The sequence below is a fragment of the Bicyclus anynana genome, chromosome 18, assembly GCF_947172395.1.
Source record: "Bicyclus anynana chromosome 18, ilBicAnyn1.1, whole genome shotgun sequence".
NCBI classification, from domain to species: domain Eukaryota; kingdom Metazoa; phylum Arthropoda; class Insecta; order Lepidoptera; family Nymphalidae; genus Bicyclus; species Bicyclus anynana.
Window position 1 is genome coordinate 10730121 of NC_069100.1, and position 20756 is coordinate 10750876.

Sequence of the window (20756 nt, forward strand, 5' to 3'; positions counted from 1 at the left end):
ATTATGATTAATACCTGCTCATTGATAACGTTATCAGTTCTGGGTAATTGAAGTTACATAATATAATTGAAGAAGTAACATAATATCATCATATTAAGTTGAAAAACGAAAAACTTGTAATTATTTAAAAAGCTTTTTTTTAAATTTTAACGACGAGATATTGCAACTGGCACTCCACACTTCACTATTAAGCTACTTCATGATATTTATCAATGAATAAGTTTGGCTAGATCATAATATAAGGATGCGATATAAAAGAAATATTTTTTACTCCGAAAATATTCATTTTAGAACACATGTTCCATAGACATTTTTAATTATTTTTTCTTAAAGAATATAACCCTAGAGTTATGGGAAATACTCCTGAGCACCCTGTATAACCAACTACAGTATGTCAACCTTAAGATATTACCTCGATCAGTGAAAACAAGTAAATCAACGTTGCCTCGCCACCTACTGTACCATGACAAAAGACTGTATCTTAAAAACATCCACTTTCGAGACATCGCAGTTCTTTGTTGTCAGTCCCCTACTAGAAACAGTGTCTACTAATACTGCATGCATAGTAATACTAATTACTTTTTATTACTATGCATTAATAGTAATACTAATAACTATTAATGCATCTCTCAGGGTATTTTTAAGTCTTGATAAAATTATTTAAATGCCAGTATAAGCAATAATATTATTTTGTGAGTGTTACCATAAAACACTGTATCGGAAAATACACTGTAATGTCATACCAAAGCAGCGCATAATTAATTTTTGTAAAAACCACAAGCAAGTCCTACTAATCTACTAATCCTACTGATATTATAAACGCGAAAGTTTGTATAGATGTTTTGTTTTGATGTTTGTAACTATAAAACGCTGCGACTTCTGAACCGATTTGGCTGAAAACGAAGATAGATAAATACCCTGGGTTAACACATAGGCTACTTTTTATCCCAACAAAATCCATGGTCTTTGCGAGATTTGCGTAAAACTGAATTCCACGCGGACAAAGTTATGCGCGTAAACAGCGTGATTTTCTTATCCGAGGTGCAACTAAATTATACGAAAAAAATAGCAAAAAATATGAAAAGTGGAAGAAAGCTGACATAATTATGTTTTCTAATAGCAATTAATCTATAAAAAAATAACTATCTATAAAACAATATGAAAAAATAATAATAAATAGTCAGACTTTTTTAAATATAATAAAAGGTACCCCTGGAACTAAACGAAACGTCAAGCGTCTATGCAGACGCAAGCGTCAAGAGATCAATACGGGTCAAAGTCCAAACCTGAACCTTTTCTGGAGCCTCCAAGGAGACGCTCTTATATAGTCATTCTGTCCATCTGCTCCGCTTCTACCTTTTGACCCTATCAGGTGATGCTTCTGAGCTTGTCCAAACCCCCTTCCTCTGACGCCGCTGAGGTCCCATTAAGAAGCCTACGGCACTCAGAAAAAAAAACTTAACTATGGAGCTACTGAGGGCCTATTTATCAGTCATGAGACTGTACCTGTACATAAGATAGAATTTGGAGTAAAATATAATAAAATAAGCATACAATAAACAGTATTGCACTTACCAATGCGTCCACAAAGACTTTTGTTAGGAAAGCCAGTAAAAATAAAAGCCAAGCTAAAGCGAGTAAGTTTGCATTTGGTCCGAACTATAACAATAAAAAGTTATCACGAAAAGAAATAAAAGTGTAAACTGCGATCCATAATATACTTAGAATTTAAATATACATTAAATAGTTTGTACATAACAATTTTTATGTTTCATGTTTTTAAAAGCTTTATTTGTTTTACGTAGTTTTTATAAGATTTTATAAGAATTTATAAGATTTAATGTTATAAATTGAGTTTTACCACAGTGTGGTTTTACTGAGGAGTAATATAATTTATTAATTTAATTTATTACCAAGGACTAGTTTAAGGATAGGATAGACGCCAGACGCACATCATTATAGACTTTTAAATAGTTTTCAAAATATAGTTAGGTTTTCATAATTTCATAAAGTTTCATCAAAACTTATACAGTATTTTTTGGGTAAAAAGCTAACATAGCCACAAACGTTTGCGTTTTTTTTATCATTCTTTACAAGTTAACCCTTGACTACAATCTCACCTGATGGTAAGTGATGATGCAATCTAAGATGGAAGCGGGCTAACTTGTTAGGAGGAGGATGAAAATCCACACTCCTTTCGGTTTCTACACGGTATCTTACCGGAAAGATAAATCTTTGCCGGTAGGGTAGTAACTAGCCACGGCTGAAGTCTCCCACCAGCCAAAATGTTAGGTCATCATCATCATCATCATCATTATCATCGTCATCATCATACATGAATGATTAACTATGTAAATGATGATACTACCACAGAAAACATATGATACTACTATGATGATATACTATGTAACAATGCAAATCTTTGCTATGGCTGGCAGTCCTATGTTAGAACGACGAAGGAAGGCGAAGGGATAAACAAGAAAGATACGTATGAATTATAAAATTGTATTTCATCTAAATTTTAAACAACAACAATAAGAATTAAAATATTTATCGTTGGCACCCCCATCAGTACATGCCGCAGCCGCACGGCCTGCCGTAGTAGCCCTCGGGCGGGTACGCGTACAGCTCGGGCGCGTACCCGTACGGGCCCGCGTTGATGCTCTCGCTCGTCATGGCGACGTTGCCGTTGCCGCAGCCGTACGTGATGGCGCCGCTGCCGGCGGTCGGCAGCGCGCCCTCCAGCGCCACCGCGCCCAGGAACGGCACCGCGCCGCACACCGACAGCGGCCCTTCGTACGCGTTCTCCGACGTCACCGACACGCCCGTCACCGACATGGGCGACATGCTGGTGATCTGGAAGCCTCCGCCGTTGATGGGCGCGAAGGCGCACGGCGCGGCGAGAGGGACCTCGGCGTAGGGCGCGGCGCCCCACTGGCCGGGGTACGGCGCGGCCCAGGGCGCAGCTCCGAGACATTGAGCGGAGATGTACTAAAAATGCAAGTATATATTATTAGCATTAAATATTTTAATTACGCCAAAAAATGCTACAAAAATTAAACGTATCACCCTAAGCACACCAATCCACATGAAGCAGCGTAGTGGGTTTAAAAGCTTTAGTACTCCTGTCTTAAAAAAGGGAAGGCCCTGTAGGCTAATTGAATATCTAATGCAATACAGTTCATCATGACATAATTCTTCCGGGGAGCAGAGATGTGATTTATTTGAAATACTTCTATTTAAAATGCAAATACAAAATGTAAAATACCTATTTTGTATTTTGCATTTAAATGCTTTTTAGTAAAAAGCATTTTGTATTTTATTTGAAATACCTTTCGAGATGTATTTTGTATTTTTAATATTCATTTCAAAATGCAAAATACTTTGTGATTAAGTTTAGCTAATATTAACAGTCAAACAAAACGAAATGAACGAATGACGCTTGTATTGCCGAATTTGACCAATAGAGGTCTGCTAGCCATGTGCGTTCTTTTTAGGGTTCCGTATTCCACAAGGAACCCTTATAGTTTCGCTACTTCCGTCTGTCTTTCCGTCCGCCCGTCCGTCCGCGGCTTAGCGCAGTGACTATAATTACTAGAAATCTGTAAATTAGCATGAGTGTGTATATTAAGATGTAAACAAAGTCATATAATAAAATCTTGAATAATGATTTTTTAGGTTAAAATTATTAATTAAAAATTAATTATGAGTTAATTAAAAAGGTAAAGCTGTAAATAAAATAAGATATCTCAAAGTCTGTTAAAACTAGAAAGCTGAAATTTGGTTATATTAATTACGACTATAAAGTAGTAAAAAGAAAATTCGAATAAAAGTTGTTTTTGGGGTTCTTTCCTACATGCAAAGTGAGAATGAATTTTTTATCTTCTATCACATGGTGTGGGGCACCGTTATCGATATTTTTGTGCATTATATGTATAAGGAATTAAACTGCTCATTTAATCTACGGAACTCTACTCTGCGCGTGGCCCGACACGCGCTTGGCTTGTTTTTTATTTTTTTCTTCGTTGGTCAAAGTGCGCGCCTTTAGTCTTGACGAGTGACAATGTCACACGAAAACGACGAACATTATGTCTCTATTTCTCATGATAAATACAAATTATCTGTGATTTGGTCAAAAGGTATTTTATTTTGAAAAAGTATTTTGAAAATACCTATTTTGCATTTAGCATTTAAAATACCAAACGCAAACCTATTTGGTATTTTGCATTTGAAATAGTAAATCTCAAAAGTATTTTGCATTTTGTATTTAAATGCTTTTTTAAAACCATTTTGTACATCTCTGCCGGGGAGGTATTGCCATCATTTGTATTTCTGTTATATTTTAAGTCAAGTTACTTTAATTGTGCAGAGATGTATTAACAACAAAATGCAAATTTTAAAGGCTTAAAAACTAGTAATTCCTTAAATGGACCTAGTTAAAGTTCTATGCATATTGGACTGATGATTGACTGAGTCTGGTTTGGGTTAAGACTTCGCCTATGATCGATTGTCACCATATTTCCAAAGAAGTAGTGACAATTTATATTGGATGACTACAAACAAACTAGTGGATGACAGTCAAGGTAATTGAATTTCTTTCAATTTTTTTTAAAACTGACTGCACCTTCGCGCAGGGTGAGAAAACTTTGCAATTATACTAACTGGTAATTGTAAATTAATAAACCTTAAATTAACAAGTAAGGACACAAAAACAAACTAAATGTTTGTTCGCAGACATTTCTGGTCATGTGAATATAATCATTATCAGTTAATTTAATGGACCACTAAAAGGCCTCTCTCTTTATAGGAGAGGGTATATGAAGGTAAAACCCACCACGCTGCTTCAATGCGGTATGGCAGGCGACTTTAGCAAAACTTGATTTTTTTTTGTGTTACAACTTACCTGGACTAAAAGTGCTTGAGCACAGAAAACGAGAACTGCTTTAGTTGCCATTTTTAGAAAAGTGGTTTTTTTTACTTGTTGATGGGTAAAGTAATGAGTAAACAGTGTGATTTAGACAATATTTTTCGTACATTTTATACTTAAAGTATTACATAAATTATGAATGATAAAAGTAAAGTATTTCTTTAAATTACGAGTAAAAGTTAGGTCAATATTTCTAGAATAATGATTATGTGAGCCCTAATTTACAAAAACTGCATACCTACTTTACTGATAAAGGTTTGTAATCGGTAATTTAAACCACATATTATGTATAAAACATGACGTCAAAGAAATGTTTTTTTTATTAAAAATCTTAAGTAACAATTTACTAATTAAAAATATGTATTGGTAATTGTGTTATGTGACGTTGTTTTATCAAACACGTAAAATATGTCAGTGTTTCATGATAACAATTACAAAATTAGAAATGATAGTTTTCTATAAAAACTAAGTAAGACAAAAGCAGACATCAATATTCTATATTTGATTGTAACTTGTACAACCATGTCCTCCTTTGCTTTCCTTTTACTTTGCGTCCAAGCTTGCTTGGTCCAGGTAAGAAATAAAAAAAATATTTATAATAAGAATTTTCTTATGGGGCGCGAGAGTCCTTGTCGATTTTTAACTCCACCTTATATTTCTAACATTGGCTCAGGTTTGATCTGATGATAGCCTTCAGCTGTTACTATAATATTAATACTGTTATTATAACAATAACGTACTGCTAAGCAAACAGTAATTTTTAAATACGATATCGTATCGTATTTTTAAATACGATATCGATATAAAACTAAACAATTATAGACTAAACACATCAAATAAACATGAATTGTCTATCGTTAATAATATATTTACTTAATAATGTCTATTTCAGAATGTATTCGGCCAATGCCTCGGTCCAGCACCAATGGCGTATGCTCCAGCTATGGCGCCTTACGGCTATGGCGCTGGTCTGCCAGCCACGCCATTCGGTGTAGCGCCAATGGCAGTGGAGCTCGGCGGGCTCGGAGCTCCCATTGAAGTTGGCGCGTACGGCGGAGCCGGCGTTGGTGACGTGGCGGTCGCTGGTGAGATGCCAGTCGCTGGCACAACATTCGTCGCCGGACAGGTGCCCATCCTCGGCGCGGTGCGCTTTGCTGGTGATCTGCCAGCCTGTGGCACTGTCACCATCTCTGGCAGCTGCGGATGCGGATGCAACAGTGGTCCTTATTATTACTAATCATAAATTCCACTTACACCATTAAGTATTGTAATTGTTGATTAGTATTAAAAATCTGTTGATGAAAAATAAATTGAAAACAAAATGTCACATAATGCAATAAAAATATTTTCAAATATATTATTACGGTCTTATTACTTTAACTTGTGTATGTGCCCGTCCATTGCCACTTCAGCTTCGCGATTCGTTGAGCTATGTCGGTGACTTTGGTTCTTCTGCGGACCTCCTCATTTTTGATTCGATCTGATGGACTTTGGGGTCCCAAGGTGATGGAATGGCGACCCCACACTACAAAGCGCTGTGTTGGTCGACCCCCCACCAGGTGGATTCGCTGGACGTAGGCGGCTCAGTATCATGATGTTTGGAAGTCCCTACAAAAGGACTATGTCCTGCTGTGGACGTCCGTCGGCAGATATAATGATAATTATAATGATAATTACTTTAACCTTCTTCACAGTTTACTCTTGAATAGTTTTTAACGGGGAAAATCAAGTTTATTTACTCAAATGTTACATAAATTGAAGCTCCTACGATGAATGAGAAATACAAATAATATGAGTGCATCTAAAATAATATTTAATACTAATAAATTCTATAGGTTTAATTAGTTTTAATTTTATTAAGCCCAAGCTTATAGAAAAATAGATAAAATAGTTAAAATAAAAAACATCCCAACTGCATAAAACTTAAAAACGGAAAAGGAAAAAAACAAGTTCTAACCAGAAGTGAAATGAGAAATTAAAAAAACGTATTGGATAGAATGATTTTAGTCTATATTTATTAATTACATTTATGATAATGTAGGCCAGAACCATCTTGTTATTATTGTTGCATACTATGAATCAAGCGAAAAATTTGAACTTTCGTAGAGGTGGAGTTTTGTAAATTCAAGTCTATCAGAATGATGTGGTATTATATTACCACATGATTCTGATAGACTTCAGCATTCACTTGTATTAAGCATTCGTGCGAATATACGGAACAGAAAATACGAGGACATTTTAGCGAACATTCAATAGCGAGCAGATTTACTTGTAGTTTTTGCCGAGCCAAGCTTCTGTCATCATTCCACGCCCCGCCGCTCTGCGACGTCCCTCTCCGCACTCCTGTTGCTCTTCAGTGTGACAGAAGATCTCGAAGCTCCCAATTTTTTGGTATTTCTACCAAAATAGGCTCTATTCTTCCGATATGTGATATGAGTGCAACGATTTTTCTACGATTTTTGAGAAAACATGGAAGTCTGATATCTTCATGAAGAATATCATTGACGAGCGTTCGCTAAAATTCGAAAGATGCTCGTAGCAATATTTGCTCTATGCTTGGCTCAGCTCGTTGTTCAATTCGACAAATATGAAAACGGCGAATGCTCCTTGTTCTGTTACAATGCTCAAGTCTATCACCACATTTAGACTTCATCAATGCTTTCCATGCCTATTCACAATACAAAATTAACGTGCACTTCATGGAAGCAAAAAATTTCTGCCTATCGTTAGGACTTCGACAATCCGCCATTTTAAATAATTTGTACCTGTAATACCTTCCCTACTTAAAAGCCTTGCACACCACTTATGGTGACTAATACAGTACAATTAGGCTTGATTGATAGTCGATTGTAAAACTTGACTGTCAATTGCAAAATAGACTGTCGGTCAAGCCCAATCGTTTGGTGTAAATTTAGTTTTGAAACTAAAACATCACCATGAGTAGTAGGTAGTGGTTGTCCTATGTAAAACTTCAGCTTCAACTTAATGAACTATTCTTTTTGTACGAACTGAAAATTTTGGCAATATTGAACCTTATGAAGAAATTTCAAAAGATAGTCACTGTAAACCGATGATGAGTTCCCTTAACTGTCTTTCATCTTAATCACTAGACCCCTAATGACACACCCATCTAGGTACAAAATTGTCAGCAATACAAATTATAATCAAGTCCAAACACAAGATAACTACCGTAAACCGTTAAGGAGCTCACTTAATAAGACCTTGGTCTGCAACATCAGATCCCTAATGACAGACACAACCCATCTAGGTAGAAAGTTCTCAGCAATACGAATTAATCAAGTCCAAACAAAAGATAGTTACTGTAAGCCGTTAAGGAGTTCCCTTAATTGTCCTTGGTCTTCATCACCAGACTCCTAATGACCTATCTATGTAAAAAGTTCTCATTAATACAAATAAATTGAGCCCAAACACAAGGTAACTGCTGTAAATCGTTGAGGAGTTCCCTTGTCTGCATTATTGCTCCATCATCAGATCGATTCCAAGCCTTCATCAAATTGTGGTGCTTTAAAGTACTAAATGGAAAAAATTACGGACACACTAGGTACTTTTATAATTTTTAAAAGTTCCCCTCAATTTCTCCAGGATTTCATCATCAAATCTTGACATGATGTCAATGGGACCAAATAGGAAGTATACCATTTAAAACAAAAAAAGAATTTTTGAAATCGGTCCAGGCGTCTTCGAGTAATCAGGTGTACATACATAAAAAAATACTATAAAATTGAGAACCTCCTCCTTATTGAAGTTGTCGGTTAAAAATACCTTGATTGTGTTTTAGTATTGTGTAAATAACTAAAAGCAGTTGTGAAAATATAGTTATTTTGAAATCACAGACATACACCTCAACTTTATTTTTATGTACTGATGACTTGATTGATATTCTTGAAGGGATGTTGAACAAATTAAAAAGGAAAATTGTGATAATAAAAAATATATTTTATATCAAATCAAATTATTCATCAAACATAACTATCTAACTCAACAAATAATATCTAATAAATATTGTGATTTAATAGTGAGCGCCACATCCACACGGTCTGTTGTAACCGTGTCCTTCGTATCCCAAAGGAGGGTATCCGTACGGACCAGGGTATGTATTGATATCCTCGCTCAGCATGGCTACATTCCCGTTACCACATCCATATGTAATAGCGCCAGTACCCGCTGTTGGTAGAGCGCCTTCCAAAGCCACAGCAGCCAAGAACGGTACAGCACCAGTCACTGTTAACGGACCTTCGTACGCGTTATCAGACTTCATGGTTATTCCGGTCACGGCCATGGGTGATACGCTGGTAACAGCAAAACCTCCTCCGTTAGATGCAGCGGGTCTAAAAGCAGCCCATTCTTCGACTAAAGGAACGGAGCATGGTGCAGCAGAGCATGGTGCGGCAGCCCATGGCGCGGCTAAAGGAGCTTCAGCGATGTATGGCGCGTTCCATGGAGCAGCGAATGGGAGGTATTGACTTGAGATGCTCTGAAAGGAAAATAAAATAACGTATGTTAAATCTGCAATTAATTAAAATTTATTTTATATGCATTGCAGTGAAAATTTGCATGAAAATTGTATATGCAAATAGCAACATAATACAATAACGAGGGATGGAAATTACAAAGCGTGTTTGTACATTAAATTTTGTGAGAGAATAAAACAACATTGTTTTGATTGTTTATTTGTTTGTGTTCGTCTCCATAATTACTAAACGCATTTTTATGCGGTAGTCATTTTGTCTGGAGACAGTTTTTATTATGTTGTAATTATTCTTATTTACCTGAGCTAAAAATGCTTGGGCACAGAAGAGAAGAACGGCTTTTGCTACCATTTTCAAAAAGGTATTGATTTTTTTGTTGGAAGTAAAGTAAGTGAATGTGATTTTTGACAGTGTTTTAGTACATTTTATATGTTCAAGATTACCAAAGTTAACTGATAAGAATTATCACGTAAATAATGAAAAATATAGACATAAATAATGAAGTTAGGTCATTGTTACCGAAGCCTTAATTATGTCAATATCCAATGATAATAATTACATAACAGATATCGATTTACTGTATAAATTGTAAAAGTTAAATATTAAAATAATATTCTACACTTGACTTCTTCGAGAACAAACATGTCTTCCCTTTCTTTCATTTTGTTTTGCTTCCAAGCTTGCTTGATACAGGTAAGAAATAGACATTGGACTTAGTTTAAATTAACAGTTTAAAGATTGTAAAATTTAAAATTTAGGAGTAACAAGCACACACACATACAACTTAAGCTCTATAAATTGATAATATTATAATGACTATTACTAAGTGGTACAAATTAATTGGGAGTTTTAGTACCTAATTTATCTTTACTATGTCATTAATTGGCCAAACTCCTCTCATTATGAAAGGAGACTCGAATATGGGTAGAAATGAAAAATTACTCACATAAAAAGAAGAAAATGTCTGTTGCCAAAACAGCACCATTAAATTGAAATATTTATGTGTACGGAATAAATAGTTTAAACAATATTATATAGTTACAATATAATTTAATATAGTAAAGATCATGGTTTTTTTTCTAGAATGTATTCAGCCAGTCCCTTGGACCTTTAGGCTATGGCCCGGGTCCCGCAGCTGCTATGGCTCCAGGCTTGGCACATTATGGCTATGGGCCTGGTCTGCCCCCTGCGCCTTTCGGAGTTGCCCCAATGGCTGTGGAGCTCGGCGGACTCGGACCAGGCTGTGCCCCAGCACATATAGAACTCGGTGCATACGGCGGAGCTGGAGTCGGAGACGTCGCAGTTGCTGGTGAAATGCCAGTCGCTGGTACCACCCTCGTCGCCGGACAAGTGCCAATCCTCGGCGCCGTGCGCTTCACTGGTGATCTGCCAGCCTCTGGCAAAGTCACCATTTCTGGCAGCTGCGGATGCGGATGCAACCGTGGCCCTAGCCCGTATTATTACTAAGCAATTTAAATATTATGTAAATTAAATTAAAAATTGGTTGTTATGTAATAATAAAACGTTATAATTTCTTTAATTCAGCTTCCGTTTATTTATCGTAATTATCATCAGAATAAGTAATTCGTTACAAAGCTTCCTCTAATTTTTTAAGATTTTGGTATTTACTACTTTAGTGGTTTGAAATCATTAGGATATAGGCAGTAAAATATGAGTCATTAATTTTAATGCACTTAGAAACCAAAATTACGCGCTACAGTAGAATCTATGAAGATGAATCCTGTGAAACAAGAAAAATAAGGTTATCGAAGGCTACAGGAAGATTCAAAAATTACGTCGAACCCTTACTACTACTCTAAATCTACTGCTACTACTATTAAAATCCTACGAAATTCTAAGATACAGCTTACTCGAGAGTGAACTCCGCCGGCAAGTATCTGACCGAACCGATGTCCGGTACATATACACACACTCATTATAAACCATACACCTCCGCGAATCCGGTAAAAAACACGGTCCGATATCCGGTTGAAAAAAAAGTCTACAAGCGCCCTAAGCTGGGCGAATAATATTACAACGCTAACTTCAATTATACCCCTTGAGCTGATCGAGATATAAGGTTAAAACGGGCAGACGTGCTTGACTCAATGCAAACTTATCCTATTCTTATATTTAGTTATTCTGCCACTGTAATTATATAACTACGGTTTGGAAATAAATTCAATTTAATTTAACTTGAGGATAGTAGTCCTTGTATCTGTCAACGCCATCTTTTCTTACCACTAATCCGCGTATAACCTGTCGACTGATTGCAGATCAAATCTAGAAACAAAAAAGAAAAAAATATCCCCCAATTGTTTTCCAACCAATTACATCGAATGAGTGATTGTATTAGTAGGTATTTGACTGGCATAGATATGTATAATGTAAATTGTTTAACTGAGAACCTTGTAAAGAATTCGTTATGTAGAATTAAGTCTACATAACGAAGTTAACTCTGTAATCTCTAAGATCTGAGAATAATGTTTCTAGACATTCAACATTGTTTTCATGTAAAGCGATGTAACGAATTTCGGCGAAAGTTATTTTGACGAATAAAAACTGATTTTCAATTATTATACAGGTAGGTTCTAATGTTGATCCAAATATACTCAGAGGCACATTTATCCGCCCACTTTAATATACTCCTCCTCTGAGTAGGTACATTAATAGCATGTCATTAAGCCTGGGAAATGACCTAATTACTTCAAAGTTCGCCGTCTTCGTTCGTCTAAAATTATGTTGCCTTTGATCTAGTTCATGGATTTCTAGATTTTGTATGAAAAACTAGCTGATGCCGCGCGGTTTCATTCGCGTGGTTCCCGTTCCCGTAGGAACATGGGGATAATATATAGCCTATAGCCTTCCTCGATAAATGGGCTATCTAACACTCAAAAGAATTTTTCAAATCGGACCGGTAGTCCCTGAGATTAGCGCGTTCAATCAAACAAACAAACACACTCTTCAGCTTTATAATATTAGTATAGATATGCCTGGCCGCAATTTAACTAGGCAATCTATGTGCAATGTGTCACTATGAATATAATTTATTTCTTAACACTAATAAAATATAATAGATTAGGGTTTAACACTAATAATAAAAAGGCGAAAGTTTATGTGCAGGTTTGCCCCTCTTTTACGCTCGCGTCTACTGAAGCGATTTGGCTAAAATTTGGAATGGAAATAGATTCAGTGTAGACTAACATATAGGCATAATTTTCAACCCAGTCATCAAACTCATGGTTCCCGCGGGATTTGTGAAAAACTGAAAACCACGCGGACGAAGTCGCGAGCGTTCGCTAGTATATTTCTAATAGCAGATCTTTTACCATTGTATTGACCGTTAACTTTAACGTTAAGTTCAAAACCTAATGAAATTTAAGCAACACGAACTTTTTACCCGTATATGTTTTTTCTAGAATATGGATTGATTTGTAAAGGTAAGATGGAATAGTAAACCACTATTGCAATATTTAAAAAATATATTAACAACAATTAAATGATGTAACACAATTATTAATAAAAAGGACCACGGTTGCACCCGCATCCACAGTTGCCAGAGATGGTGACTTTGCCACAGGCTGGCAGGTCACCAGTAAAGCGCACGGCGCCGAGGATTGGCACTTGTCCAGCGACGAGGGTTGTGCCAACGACTGGCATCTCGCCAGCGACCGCGACATCACCAACGCCAGCACCGCCGTACGCGCCGAGCTCTACTGCCATTGGTGCCACACCGAATGGCGCTGCGGGACCATAGTTATAAGGAGGTAAACCAGGAGCTAGAGCATCTGCGGTCGAACCATATGGCATGGGTCCCAAGCACTGGCTGAATACGTTCTGAAAAGCATACCATAACATATAAACCCAGGCTTTAGACTATAGGTGTTCAACATGGGCAGTAACTAAGTAATATGGATCGCGTGAACGAAAATTCACATACTTCCGTTGTGAAATTAAATCCACAAAATACATTCAGATTACATTCATTGATACATTTAGATTCTATATAAAATGTTTTTTTTTTTTATGAGTTGTACAACATATTAAAATATCAATGTGGGCGATGGGCAATATAAATTTAAGAAAATGCGTCTTAGATCAAAAATGCCGCTGACTATTTGTTTCAATTTTTTTTCTTACCTGTACAAAGCAAGTTTGGACGCAAAGAAGAAGGAAAGCGAATGAAGACATGTTTGTATTTCATGAAGTCTATATCAGAATATTGATTCCAATTTCAAACTCAGAATTTATACTGAAAATCAATATCAGTTGTGTAATTATTGCGATTATTACTGACATGATTATAGTTACCTTTAAAAGATGACCTAACTGCAACGTTCTTATAATTTTGCCATAATAATTCTAAGTATTTGTGGTAATTATTATAAGATAACTCCAGTAATATGAATCTATAAAATGTACTTTAATTTATTGGTAACACACATTCAATAAGTTTTACTTGTAATAAATAGGTAGAACTTAACATGTATATTTTGACAATGGTGACGAAAGTTGTCCTTTTATTTTGTGGTCAAGCACTTTTGGCGCAAGTAAGTTGACTTGAAGCGGTTGTACCTATCTATATTTTAGTTCTATACGCGTTGCTTTACAACTGCGAACTCCTTTTGTTCTTTCGTTTTGAAAATCCCAATTTTCCCAATTTTTTGGTTTCCCAATTTGTGAATTACTCATCAATGTGTTGTTGTAGATTTGGCCTAGTTAAAAGCAAAGGTAATGTTCAGTAATTTACGGTTACATAGAGCCGAGTTACCTAGAAACCCGACTGATCTGATAAACGGCTTAATTCACTGCGAAATATGAGCGATCGAGTCCAATTTCAAAAAAAAATCTTAGTAGTAGTAATCTGTATGGAACACCTTAGTGAGTCATAACATATACCAGCAAGATTAATAACAATTCTTGTCTTTTCAGTGCATCTCTAGCCAGTGTATCGGCGCTGGGTACGGAACAGCCGACAGCTTAGCGTGGGGACCTTCTCCATGGAACGGTCCATGCTTCACAGAAGTTCCAATAACAGCGTCCTGGGTTTCCGAACCTTGTACCGCCACTCCATTCGCTACTGCAGAATGGGCAGCACCCTTTACACCCACCGCTTCTAACGGCGGAGGCTTTATTATTACTAGTAGTTCTTCCATACCTGTGACAGGGTTGTCTATGACGTCAGAAAATGGCTACGAAGGTCCCATAGCGGTGTCTGGAGCCATACCGTTCTTAGGTGCAGTTGCTTTAGAAGGCTCTTTACCGACGGCTGGTACTGGCGCGATTGCATACACATGCGGTAACGGGGATGTAGTGATACTGAGCGAGGATATCAACACGTATGCAGGGCCGTACGGATACACTCCTCTAGGATACGATGCTGGAATCCCTGGATACGGACATTTTAACAGAGGATGCGGTTGTGGCGCTTTGTAATAAATAATTATTTTTAGTGCGTGTTGTATATGTGACACTAATATAACGGGAAATCACTGCTAACATAAGATATATAAATATTACATGATTGTTAAATTGTTTTAATTACTTTTTAAATTATGATTTTTTAATAAAGAAATTAATTTAATTCTCTTATTTAGTTTCAATTCGTAATATATTTTAAATCTTGAAAAATAATCAAACAACTTCATAAACAAACATACCTAACAAACGTACCTACTACCCTAAAAAGCGAAAAAAGAGTAATTTTGCAGATTAGCCTAAATAGAGAGCTAGTCGAATGACCTTGGATTGTAAACTTCAGTGGGGTGCTCATATAGAAAACCTGTTTAATAAACTTATCTCAGCTGCATTTGCAGTGAGAAGATTAAGACATTTTACTGATGTTGATACAGCTAGACTTGTTTATTTTGCGTACTTTCACAGCGTAATGTCTTATGGTATTTGGTTGTAGGGTAAGGCTGCTGATGTACATTCTATATTTGTTTTTCAAAAAAGAGCAATTTGAGCAATATATCAATTAAAATCACGTGAGTCCCTTCGTCAAAAATTTAAAGCAATAGGTATACTAACAGTAGCCTGTCATTACAACAGCATAATCTTTGTAAGACAAAATATAAATTAGTACAAACGAAAAGGAGATTTAAACCCACGTCTTACTAGACACGGATATAAGTTAGTTATTTCTGTATATCATCTCCAAAGAGTAAAAAAATCATTTGTAAGTTTGGGTGTACCTACTCTTCTATAACAACATCCCCAAGACTGTGATGGACCTGCCAGTGTATAGCTTTACGCAATGTGTTAAAAAACATTTACTTAGTCGAGATTACTACACCATTGATGAGTTTCTTAATGATAAAGGTGCTTAGAGGCCATTGGATCAGCATCCACCTTCACACAAGAAGTAAAAATATAAGACATTGTAATGTTATTATCAATTATAATACTGTAAGATTTTTTTAAAAAAAGAGCAACTGTTGAGTTTCTTGCTGGTTTCTTCTCAGCAGAACTGGCCTTCCGAACCGGTGGTAGAATATTTACAAATAGTCAACTGACGTATCAAAAGTGCTTGTAGATTGAGCCTACTTGAAATAAATAATTTTTTTTATTAGAAAAAGTATTATTTGTGTTCATCCAGATCATTGAGTGTGCTAACTTCCATTCCAATCCATTCAGTCATTGTTGCGTTCTTAATTGAGTAAGTAACCATGAACATCCTAATCAGCCAAGTTGCATCCAACGTCTCCCTGCAACCAGTTTGATGTCACTGATCTAACTTTTGGTCACTGGCTGACCTACTGATGCAGGTCTTCTCATATTTAATTTGACCAAACAGAACTACTCCGTGTACGTGTTACTTACGTATCGTATTTCAATTTGTTCTATTTACATAAAACGTGTAAGCATTACGTATAAATGATAAAAACAATGGCAAATAAAATAATTTTTTTGATTTATGAAAGAAAAAACATTAGGTATTTATCATGTTCAAAAAATTTATTACTAGGCAACAATATAATTACAAAAGATAAAGCCTTTATTAGTAATAATAAGGACCACTGTTGCATCCGCATCCGCAGCTGCCAGAGATGGTGACAGTGCCACAGGCTGGCAGATCACCAGCGAAGCGTACTGCGCCGAGGATGGGTACTTGTCCGGCAACGAATGTTGTGCCAGCGACTGGCATTTCACCAGCGACCGCCACGTCACCAACACCGGCACCGCCGTACGCGCCGACTTCAATGGGAGCTCCGAGCCCGCCGAGCTCCACTGCCATTGGTGCTACACCGAATGGCGCGGCTGGCAGACCAGCGCCATAGCCGTAAGGCGCCATAGATGGAGCATACGCCATTGGTGCTGGACCGAGGCATTGGCCGAATACATTCTGAAATAGATATTATTAAGTAAATAAAATTTTAGTTTAAATTTTTAATTGGAGGGCATTAGGTAATCGATCCTCTTCAAACTGAAGTTTAGCGCTGGGACTGAGAATGGTGATTTATTTCGCTGTTGCCCTGGTGCTCTTTTTCCGACTATCCAATCTTTGTGCGTACTGTTGTAGACAGTCCGAAAAATGCAGGTAATCGATACTGAAGTCAAAAATATTTTTTTTATATTTTGTTTGTCTGTCTGCCAACCAGACATCACATTAAAACTACTGAATGAATCAAAAAGGAACTTGACACGATTTGAGACCATATTACGAAGAATGTTATTTTTATTACGAAAATAAAATCAGAAAGGGGTGAAAATAGTTATTGAGAGTTTGTATGTAAAGTCCTTCATTTCTGAAGTTACATTTCTAAAAAATTGTATGTACTATCAGAAAAATACTAAAAATAATGTAATTTAAGATTTTTCAAATTTCTACCCCTAAAGAGTTAAAAACGGGTTGAAGATTTTTGAAAAGGGTGTTGTATTTATGAGTTTTTACATCGATTTTCACATGAACATAGTTGAGGGCGAACGCTAGAAGGAATAGAAAAGGGGCTCATCGATTCGAGATACAGTTTTTTCTTACCTGTACCAAGCAAGCTTGGGCGCACAGAAGAAGGAAAGCAAAGGAAGACATGTTTGTATTTGGTAAATTAAAATCTGATTGATGCCTGCTATATTATTGTCCCACTTTTTATATGAAACTATTTTGTAATTGACTACGTTGTTCGTAAGGAAAACTTATGCATTACTCATAACACATAATTAAAAAAAGTGTTACTTAATCCCTATTACTTGAGAATTATTCTTATTTAAATAATTGTAAAAATTAAAAAAAAAATAATGTATTTTAAAATATTACCTTTATCGGTTGTACATAATTTTGTTATCGTAATATGAAAACTGACATAATTATTATCGTTCTAGCAATAGTGACCTAACTTTTAATTTAACTGAATGGATTTGACAAGAAACAAAATAATTATTATTTATCAGTTAATATTGGCAATAACTCTGGTATATAATATGCTAATAATATTCTCAAAAGCACACTATTCACTGACTTCTTCAACCATTAACAAGTAAATCTGTTTACTTACTTTATAAAAATGGTAGCGAAAGCAGTTCTCGTTTTCTGTGCTCAAGCACTTTTAGTCCAGGTAAGAAAACCAGAAAAAGTATCTCAGAATTTCTTTTTGAATTAAGTTAATAATTACTGTTAAAGTAACTGGACTTAAAATAGTATCAGAAATACAAATGATGGCAATACCTCTCTGGAAGAGCTATGTCATGACGAACCCTACTGTGTTAGATATCAGGCTATTAAAATGGTCTACAGGGCCGGGCCTTCCCTTTTATGGGATATTAGTATTGAAGCTTATAAACCCACTACGCTGCCTCATGTGGATTTGTGTGCTTAGTGTGATAAGTTTAAGTTACAGATCATAAGTTTTGTAGAATTTTTAGCGTAATTAAAATATTTAATGCTAATAATATATACTTGCATTTTTTAGTACATCTCCGCTCAATGTCTCGGAGCTGCGCCCTGGGCCGCGCCGTACCCCGGCCAGTGGGGCGCCGCGCCCTACGCCGAGGTCCCTCTCGCCGCGCCGTGCGCCTTCGCGCCCATCAACGGCGGAGGCTTCCAGATCACCAGCATGTCGCCCATGTCGGTGACGGGCGTGTCGGTGACGTCGGAGAACGCGTACGAAGGGCCGCTGTCGGTGTGCGGCGCGGTGCCGTTCCTGGGCGCGGTGGCGCTGGAGGGCGCGCTGCCGACCGCCGGCAGCGGCGCCATCACGTACGGCTGCGGCAACGGCAACGTCGCCATGACGAGCGAGAGCATCAACGCGGGCCCGTACGGGTACGCGCCCGAGCTGTACGCGTACCCGCCCGAGGGCTACTACGGCAGGCCGTGCGGCTGCGGCATGTACTGATGGGGGTGACAACGATTAGCTCGTTGATATTTTAAAATTGTTGTTGTTTCAAATTTAGATCAAATACATTTTTTATATATATTTACTGCTTTTGTTTTATAAACACTACGACAACCTTTTAATAAACGATGCTTTTAACCCATATCATCATGGGTTTAACACTCGGACCCAGTATCTATTGGTGTCTGAGACGACGCCTTGAAAACACTGACGACAAAAATAAAGTTTAAAAAACTATAACCCGACTGCGTCAAAAGAGGGTCTAATAATATAAATAATTAAGAAAACAAAAAACTCAACTGCATAAAATATAAAAACAGAAGAAGAACTTTAATTATGTCCAATATTGGTCCCGAATTTTTTCGAATTGCTTTTTACACTTTTTTTTCTGGTTACAACTTGTTTTTATTTTTTTAATTTAATTTTTATTTAATATTCGCTGTTATCCAATTAGTCACTCTAGCCGTGCAATATCTACATCGTCCCATTCTGATAAATTAAGTAAAGAAATAAATTAATTAATTAAACAAATAAAAAAACAGTCGGGACCTATTATATTGAATAGGATGATTTTTGTCTACATTATTTACAGGTCCCGACTGTTTTCTAATTGCTTTCTACACTTCTGGACTGAGCTTATTTTTTTCTTTTCAGTTTTTGTATAATTTATGCAGTCGTGTTTTTTTATTTGTTTAATTTATTTATTTATTTTACACCTTTTTTGTTACGATAGATGGTGAATTTCGGATTTATTTGTTACGTTGGTTATATATTACAAAGTACGATAATGTATGCCTACGTCCAACCGAGGTTAAGTAAATATTCAAAAAAATATCTACGGAACCCTGGGTAGGTGAATCTGATTCGCACTTGTCGGATTTTTATAATCAATATATTTAGTTTAGTATATTTTAGGTGTTTTATAACTTCACTTCATAAACCTCGCACCATATAGTCATCCGCCTCGCGTATTTTGTATAGACAATTAATAAATAACGTTTTTCTAATTGTAGTTTTTTTTAACATGGCCATGATATACCATTTTGAATTTCTCACAAAAAGCCGTTGATTTTGATACCCATGTTGCAATAGTAAAAAAAAAAAAAATTTCATCTCGAGTCTATAGCGTCTCACAGTCGTCTTGTTGGTTTTTTTTTAATTTCACCTATCTAAGAACACTTGGGTTATTAAGACAAAGCTAACAAGATATAAACATACATACAAGATACGCGCGAAAAACATAACCCTTCTTGCAGTCGGGTAATAATGTAAACAATAACTTAAACTAATATTATTATGCTGAAGAGTTTGTTTGTTTACTTGAACGCGCTAATCTCAGGAACTACTGGTCCGATTTGAAAAATTCTTTCAGTGTTTGATAGTCCATTTATCGAGGATGGCTATAAGCTATATAATATACCTGTATTTCTACGGTAACGGGAACCACGCAGGTGAAACCACGCGGCGTCAGCTAGTTTGTTATATTGGCTTAGTATGTTGCGATAAAATCGTACAAGTATAGAATAGTATGAAGTAGACCTTCATACAAATTCTATTTACGATTTTACATTCCATACATAGAAAAATAATGTTTAAAATAATAGTCGGAAATGTTGTGATTCAATTTATCAACTTTTTTAGTCTTTACTTTAACTTTTTTACTTCGAGCCTGTATGAACCGTATGCCTGTATGGACAACATTTCCGATTTAAGAAATGGATGCATAGACCGCCCTAAACTTTAAGTAGGTATTTTTATTGGTAGTGAACATCAAGCCAAGCCCGTATGGTGTTCATTTAAGTCGTTACTAAAAAAAACACATAATCAAAATCTTTATGATAGGTAAGTACGGCTTGAATTAATACAGCAACCGCTTGACACCTTCAACGTGATCATTAGGTGGAAAATATTATATTGTTGTTTTTCGCTGTTTAGTTTCGCGGGTACGTTTATGTTTTTGACCGGTGGTATTTTTTTATAATTATTATTATCATACTGTATATTTTA

The 20756-nt window shown here is 36.3% G+C and overlaps 6 protein-coding genes across 6 annotated transcripts; 3 read left to right on the forward strand and 3 right to left on the reverse strand.

Moving 5' to 3' along the window:
• Nucleotides 1-2565: 2565 nt before the first annotated feature.
• On the reverse strand, nt 2566-4954 carry LOC112055232 (chorion class B protein Ld34-like). The gene is made up of 2 exons (XM_052886987.1): nt 4904-4954; nt 2566-2991 (listed from the first exon to the last, which is right to left on the reverse strand). Exons 1-2 carry the CDS (start codon nt 4952-4954, stop codon nt 2569-2571), a joined length of 474 nt encoding a protein of 157 aa, XP_052742947.1. The 3' UTR covers nt 2566-2568.
• Nucleotides 4955-5449: 495 nt separating this feature from the next.
• Nucleotides 5450-6164, forward strand: LOC112055246 (chorion class CA protein ERA.1-like). The gene is made up of 2 exons (XM_024095269.2): nt 5450-5500; nt 5820-6164. The coding sequence occupies exons 1-2, from the start codon at nt 5450-5452 to the stop codon at nt 6162-6164; spliced, it is 396 nt and encodes a 131-aa protein (XP_023951037.2).
• Nucleotides 6165-8957: 2793 nt separating this feature from the next.
• On the reverse strand, nt 8958-9768 carry LOC112055245 (chorion class B protein PC10-like). The gene is made up of 2 exons (XM_024095268.2): nt 9718-9768; nt 8958-9422 (listed from the first exon to the last, which is right to left on the reverse strand). Exons 1-2 carry the CDS (start codon nt 9766-9768, stop codon nt 8958-8960), a joined length of 516 nt encoding a protein of 171 aa, XP_023951036.2.
• Nucleotides 9769-10059: 291 nt separating this feature from the next.
• Nucleotides 10060-10884, forward strand: LOC112055233 (chorion class CA protein ERA.5-like). Its single transcript, XM_024095254.2, has 2 exons — nt 10060-10110; nt 10501-10884. The coding sequence occupies exons 1-2, from the start codon at nt 10060-10062 to the stop codon at nt 10882-10884; spliced, it is 435 nt and encodes a 144-aa protein (XP_023951022.2).
• Nucleotides 10885-12933: 2049 nt separating this feature from the next.
• LOC112055236 (uncharacterized) lies at nt 12934-17449 on the reverse strand. The gene is made up of 5 exons (XM_024095258.2): nt 17399-17449; nt 16429-16762; nt 14645-14806; nt 14439-14575; nt 12934-13254 (listed from the first exon to the last, which is right to left on the reverse strand). The coding sequence occupies exons 1-5, from the start codon at nt 17447-17449 to the stop codon at nt 12934-12936; spliced, it is 1005 nt and encodes a 334-aa protein (XP_023951026.2).
• A 472-nt stretch (nt 17450-17921) lies between these two features.
• Nucleotides 17922-18749, forward strand: LOC112055237 (chorion class B protein Ld34-like). The gene is made up of 2 exons (XM_024095259.2): nt 17922-17972; nt 18327-18749. Exons 1-2 carry the CDS (start codon nt 17922-17924, stop codon nt 18747-18749), a joined length of 474 nt encoding a protein of 157 aa, XP_023951027.2.
• Nucleotides 18750-20756: the final 2007 nt, after the last annotated feature.